A 6,586-nucleotide genomic window follows, 5' to 3' on the forward strand; every position below is an offset into this window, starting at 1 on the left:
GGCGGGGGCCGCGTATGCGTACCCGCCGCCGCCCGCAGGGGCCCCGCGTGGCGGCGGCGCGCTGGGCGTGCTGCGCGCCGCCCTCCTGGAGGCGCCTCGCGCAGTGGCCGCGTTCATCCTGAGTGTCCTCGTGGTGTTGATGCCCTCGCGCGTGCGGCTGCGGCGCCAGCTGTCGGCCGCCAGGCGGCACATCCGCCGCGTGGCGAGCTTTGTGTTCCAGGGCTCCCACATCGAGCGCAACCGCGTGCCCGTGCGGCAGGTGGGCGCGGGCGTGGGTTGTCCTCGCGTGTTGTCTGTTTGAGGGTGGCTTTGGGGTTTTTTGCGCGCTGGGCGACGTGCCTGTACGAACTGTCCAAGGGTTGAGTTGCAGGTGCTGCTGGGGCCTTCGCCCTCGGCAGGATCACTCCCAGCCCTTCCAGCCATCCTTGTTCATGCAAATGAGCAGCATTGTAAAGCCAGTCACCTGGCCCCACACACCTCCCCTCCCTGGCTTTCGATCGCTGCCAAGCCCGTCAACCCCCACCCCCCTCCCCCCACACAAAAATCGCCCCGCAGTTTTCTGTGCGCAGCGACCATGGCGTGCAGGAAGACTCCGACCCCGACCATCCCAACGCCCTCGCCGCCGAGACCCTCGACGCCGTCGCGCGGCTGCACGCGCTGGAGGAGGAGGAGGAGGACCGCCTCGCGCGCCGCGGCGGCCCCGGGCGCGGCCGCGGCGGCGCGGGGCGGGCGTGGCGCGAGATCGACCTGACCGGGCTGGGGTTTAGGCGGGCGGGCCGGGACGACGACGAGGCGTCGGAGGATGAGGATGAGGGCGTTGAGGTGGAGGAGGTGGCAGTTGAAGAGGTGGAGGAGCAGATTACTGAAGATGAGTACGAAGACGAAGACGAGGAAAAGGAGGAGGAGGAGGAGGAGGAGGGGGAGGAGGGGGAGGTTGTGCTGAGGCAGTACAGCGAGGAGGTGGTTGAGGCCGAAATTGAGACTAAGGCGACAGCGCGCCGCAGCGGCGCCGCCGCCAACGGCACCGGCGCCGCGCTCAAGGGCGCTCACGGGCCGCCGACGCCGGCGCTGTACTACGACCCGCGGGGCGGTGGGCTGGCGCCGCGCGGGGCGCTGGGGGACTATGCGCCGGCGGCCGGGGAGGTGCGGGAGTCGCCCGGGGGCTCGCCGGGCGCGAGCGGCGGGACGCGCGGCTCGCGCGCCGCCAAGCAGGCGGCGATCGCGGCTATACACCAGCTGGCCGTCTCAGAGCACCCGCGGGCGTCGATGTGAGGGGGGCAGGGTTGCAAGGAAAGATATCAACGGGCAGCACGGCGCGGCACAGGCTCTTTGTTAGACGCCAGGCGCGGCGGCCGCACCGGCAGGCCACCTTTGCGCGGCGTTCAGCGCCCGAGGTAGGGGTGCTCGGGGTGCCAGCGCCGGCAGGCCGGCCCTGACGTCAGCAGCCGACTGACCGGGTTGACGCGCCGATTCATTTTGTGTGCTCCGTCCGTGGTTGTGCTCTTTTCTGTGAACATCAGGACGAATCGTCATGAGGATGGCCTCATGAGGCGGATTTTCATAGTGGTTTGTTGGGGTTGAGCTGGATGCCCAGGGCCTGTCAGGAGTGCGGGCTAAAAGTAGGGCGGGGTTGAGCTGGATGCCCAGGGCCTGTCAGGAGTGCGGGCTAAAAGTAGGGCGGGACTGAGCACAACTTTGGCGGGGTTTGGATGCTTTGACTACATGCAAGGCGTGCATGGGCTTTCACCACCACTATAGAGCGTGTTCAAATCGCCACATTGCATCATCCGAGCCCGTCATTTGATGACTCATCAACGCGAACGCGCGCGGCCGTCCTCAATTAGCTGGACTGTTCAGAGGCGAGCATAGTCTTGCTCTGCCCCCTGGCTCATGTATCCCTTGAGCTGTTGACCTTGACCCACTGGCCGCGCCCTGACCACCAACTCCTTGTAGATTGTACATGATGTTACACGTCAATTTGAGGCCTCGTCAACTGGGATCAGTGTACAACCCCGCGCCCAAGGCAGTTGAGGGGCCAACAGAACGGCTCATAGGAAAGTAGATGGTTCAAAGCTGTCAAAAGACTATGAACAAAGCTCTACTGACTGAAACTCAAAACCAGCAAGGTAGTGCCGATGTGGCTGTAATCAACGAACAACTACAAAATAAGGACACAGCACGACTGCGCGATTGCGCCTGTTAGGTGGCATTCTCAGCCAGAATCCGCACAGCCACCTGCTCAGCTGCTGCTGCAGCAGCTTCCGCCGCCTTCACCGCTCCTGCCGCCTCTGCCTCGATCGCCGCCGCTGCCGCTGTGTGCTTCAGCACCCTGCGCTCCGCCTCCTTCAGAGCGGCCCTCTCCCTCGCCAGCCGCGCGTGCAGCGCGTCCCTGCTGCGCTCTGCCGCCTGGCGCCGCGCGAGGGCGGCCTCCAGCTCTCGCCGCCTGGCGGCTGTCTCTGCAGCCTGCTGCTTGACGGCTTGGAGGGCACGGACTACAGGGTCGGGGCTGCCAGGAGGCCCGCTGCCGCTGCCACTGCTAACGCCAGCACTGCATGCTGCGCCCTGAGCTGGCGGGGGCGGCACCGCCCTTTGCTGTGTGTCTCCTGGCTGCAGAGGCCCCGGCTGCACGGCCGCGGCCTCCGCAGTACCCAGGGCCGGCACACTCTGGCTGCCTGACAGGCCGGCCCCGCCCGCTGCTGCGCCGCTGGCCGATTTTGAGGCGGCCTCGGGGACTTGGCTGTCAGCGTTGGGCGCGCACCGCTTGCGTGACAAGTGCCTGGGCTGGGCGGTTCGCGACCCCTGAGAGCCCCACACTATTCCCAGAAAGGTGGTAGGGTCGGAAGCCGCCCACAGCTGCTTCGCCACGTTGTTTGCCTGGAGTGGTGGTGGTTGACAGCGATGATTATTCATCAGCGGTGGGAAGTACATCTAATGGCGGGTAATGCCATCATGCGTGGCTGCGTGCTTGCATTTGCGCACCATCGCCCCCAGCTGCGATGCAAGAATCATCCCGGCTGATGAGCCCATCGGTTGCTTGGGCGGACGACCTGCGTCGGCTCTCCCCGCCCGCCCGTACGCAGCCCCCACACCTGGGCCACAGCCCAGACAATGATTTTGGCTACGAACGCCCCCATCAACATGATGTCATCAAGCTTTGGTTGCTGCACTGTCCGAAACTTCTCGGCACGCTTGCTGTTGGACTTGAAACCCTTGTCGATCAAGCAGACTGCCATTGTGCCTGTGATGGCGTCCACACGGCTGTTGGATCAGTGATTCCATCTGCCCATGCCTTTTTTTGCGCTAGTACGTAATGGTTGGTTGTCAACATGATTAACATCCCCTGCATCAAGGTGTCACCCTCCTTTGAGCTCTGCATCGCAAGGGCGGGGTCGGCGTGACCTGCAATGCTCTCAGCCAGCGCTCGAGCGGAGAACGAGGGGCGACACTCACCGCACGGTAGAAGTCCTGAACCCTCGTAAGGCCCTGCTTTACAAATGTGACCTGTTCAGGGCTGTGGCACCATGAAGCCGGACCAGCTCAGCTGGTCGGCACAGTTGAGGGCAGTTGACGGACCGGGCTCGCCTTCAGGGACACGCCACCCTTCACAGCTGGAGCCGCCTTCCTTATCAGTCTAACATTGCAGTTTCTTGCGCTTTCTAAACGCTGATTCCGCAATGCTGCCGCTGTCAGACTGTCATCATTCTGCCAAGTGACGACCTGGAGGACAATCTGCTTTAGGTGGAGGAGGAAACCCGTGATTATCGACCAGCAAGCGGCCGCAGTATGCAGACGGCACCGCCTGGTCACCGCAAGACAGCACCCGACCGATCTGCAGGGTCCAAAGCGATTTGAACCCCTCCACTATTATTATGACGCAACATAAACTTATGCAGAGCGAGTTGAGGTGCTAACATCTCGCGACACAGCATCAGGAGCACAGATCGGTGCACGGCTCCGACTTGGCGACCCCCTGAACGCTGCGGTCATGAAAAAGAGCTGCGTATGAATATTTCTGTGCCCAGGGGTGCTTCTGGAAGTGCAGTGTTGAGGCACAAGTTTGTTGCGCTGACCGCTGCGCAGTGCGTTTGACTGATGCCCAGCGTAGCTCAAGCAGCAGCGCGCTCGTGAGTGTCGTATCAGTCAGACAGCATCAGCCGTGCTGAGCAGCAACACCTGACAGCAGAGGCGGCCGCAGCGGGGGCGGTGGCGGTAGCGGCGGCGTCAGCAGCCAGCAGGCAGCAGCCGCAACAGCAGCAACGATGCCGGTCAGCTTGGAGCGGCTGATCGCAGAGGCTGAGCCCTCGGTGATCACTGAGGAGCTTACGCGCGAGTGTATACAGGTGGGTGCAGCGCAGCTCTCGCTTAGCTGTATTACCAACAGTCGCACCCCGCGTGCGCAACCTGGTCCGCTCGGCATGGCCATGTGCCCCCCTCCCCATCGCACCTGCTGACAGGTCAACGGGAGCGATGCTGACCTGGCAGACGACAAGCGGCGGCAGCTGCCGTTCTCAGAGGTCGAGGCTCTGGCCTTCAGCTTCAAGAACCTGGCCCGCATTGCCAACCTGCGCGGCTTGGACAGCCTGACCAAGCTGCAGCTGGACAACAACCGCATCGAGCGCATCGAGAACATCAGCCACATGGTGGGCTGTCCCGCAAGGCGCGGCACCCACCTTTCGGCGCCTGCTTGGTCCGGGGCAGTGCAGCCTGTTGCGCAAGGTTGGGAACGGGGAGGAGGCAGCGGAGCTGGCAATGATTCTGGAGTGCTGCCTGCCGAGGCATGCAATAGTGCAAAGACAGCAGTTGCGTGCATCAAATGTTAAAATTTGCTCAGTTTGTCATTTTTTCGGATGATTCCCCGATTATCCGCTTGTAGAAGATTGGTCTGTGTAACAATGCGGAAAGAACACAATGAGGTTCTACCTCGCAACCAAGTCACCCACATCCAACCAACACCCTGGCCTGTACCCAATCCTCAACCCCACCCACAGGTCCGCCTGACATGGCTTGATCTGAGCTTCAATCAGATTACCCAAATAGAAGGCTTGGACACCCTCACAGCCCTGCAGGATCTCAGCCTCTTCAACAACCGCATCACATCAATCTCGGGGCTGGACTCCATGGCGGCGCTCAACGTGCTGTCCATTGGTGAGAGCCTGCCAGTTCCCAAGATGGCTTCAATTCTCAAAAACTAGGATGTATGTGCGGGGCCTGGATTGAGTTTGGCAGCAGCAATTGTCATGCAGAGCCCGTGAAGTATCCATGTTCAGCCGCCTCGTCTTGTGGTAGCTTTGGATTGTGGCAGTCCAGATGTGCCTTGGCGCCCAACATGTAGTGTGTGCCCACCACTTTCTTGTCTTTCAGGCAACAACGCCATTGCCAAGCTGGACTCCGTCGGCTATCTGCGGCGTTTCAACCGGCTGCAGGCAGTCAACTTGGCCGGCAACCCTGTGGCGCGAAACCCCAACTACAGGCAGGCAGGCTGGGGTGAGGGTGGGGGCTGAAGGTGAGGGGGCCGAATGCCCGTCCAGCAAGTGGCTTCCTCATAGCAGCCAAACAGTCAAGGAGCAACGTGGTATGGCAATGCTCGCATGGTCTAATTGCTGCACGCACTTCCTGCGTTGGCTGCTGTGCGCCCACAGCTCACCAGCCCGTGCTTGACCACACCTCATGTCCATGATCCGCCCCCCCCCCCCAAAAAAACACAAATTGGGTGATGGATGACCTCATACCGACCCTGCCGACATCCAATTGGCTCTGCGACCACCCCTCCTTGCACCCATCACCCAGGACGTTTGTCCTGAGCCACCTGCCCCACCTGGTGTATTTCGACTACCAACGCATCACACCCGCTGATGTCACAGGCGCCAAGGAGGCCCACCAGGTGTGGCGCTGGCACTAGCGAAGCGGTAGCTGCAGGGGCGAACCCACCCGGTACTCAGCTGGCCCCTGCAAGCCCTGCCAGCCAGCCCCTGCCGGCCCTGCAGGGCCCGGGCCTCACACACTTCTTACACTCACTCCCTTGCTAGCAAACGGTCCAGCACAATATACGGCAGCAATGCAAACCAGAGACATTCCATCAAGTTGAGGGATTATGTTTGATACGCTTTCGACCACCAGGACGAGCTGCTGGAGATCCAGGAGCGCGAGGATGCTGCGGCGCACGAGGCGGCGGCAGCAGCCGAGGCTGGGGCGCATGCGGCGCTGATGGACGAGGCCAACCTGACCGGCATTGAGGTGGGGTGCACGGACGGAGCGAGGGACGGCTTCCGGGGGCTGGGTGTGGCCGGGCGAGGGGCCCGAGGCCAGGGTGAGCGCTTAGCAGGCTGGGTACATTGTTTTAGAGCGTGCACGTGCAGCAGATCACGGCCGCGCGTGCTGGACGGCAAAGCCGTGCACCGCAGCCTGCTCTCAAGCGGCACTTTGCCCTGAGCGTCCTCATGCACCTCGCCAGAGTCTCGCTCCGCCCGAGGCGGCACATACAGCCTTCTTCACCGCGCCCCTTGGCCCCGCAACAGCCGTCTTGCCCGCGCGGGCCCTCCGACATGTCCACCTCGTCTTGCGTCGCCCCCCCCCCCCCCCCCCCCCC

At 62.8% G+C, this 6,586-nt stretch overlaps 2 protein-coding genes across 2 annotated transcripts in view; both read left to right on the forward strand.

Annotated features, from left to right (window-relative positions):
• Window positions 1–139: 139 nt before the first annotated feature.
• On the forward strand, window positions 140–1,272 carry MNEG_8471 (hypothetical protein; the record flags this gene model as incomplete). The annotated part of the gene is made up of 2 exons (XM_014043054.1): window positions 140–259; window positions 556–1,272. 2 exons carry the CDS (start codon window positions 140–142, stop codon window positions 1,270–1,272), a joined length of 837 nt encoding a protein of 278 aa, XP_013898508.1.
• A 2,987-nt stretch (window positions 1,273–4,259) lies between these two features.
• Window positions 4,260–6,586, forward strand: part of MNEG_8472 (hypothetical protein) — a gene marked incomplete at both ends in the record, with an annotated part of 5,336 nt that continues 3,009 nt past the window's right edge. Inside the window, 6 exons of the mRNA XM_014043055.1 lie at window positions 4,260–4,340; window positions 4,455–4,640; window positions 4,989–5,145; window positions 5,362–5,484; window positions 5,862–5,881; window positions 6,118–6,234. Of these exons, the coding sequence (XP_013898509.1) occupies window positions 4,260–4,340; window positions 4,455–4,640; window positions 4,989–5,145; window positions 5,362–5,484; window positions 5,862–5,881; window positions 6,118–6,234 (684 nt within the window). The remainder of the gene's footprint in view (window positions 4,341–4,454; window positions 4,641–4,988; window positions 5,146–5,361; window positions 5,485–5,861; window positions 5,882–6,117; window positions 6,235–6,586) is intronic.

Source organism: Monoraphidium neglectum (genome assembly GCF_000611645.1).
Source record: "Monoraphidium neglectum strain SAG 48.87 unplaced genomic scaffold scaffold01613, whole genome shotgun sequence".
NCBI classification, from domain to species: domain Eukaryota; kingdom Viridiplantae; phylum Chlorophyta; class Chlorophyceae; order Sphaeropleales; family Selenastraceae; genus Monoraphidium; species Monoraphidium neglectum.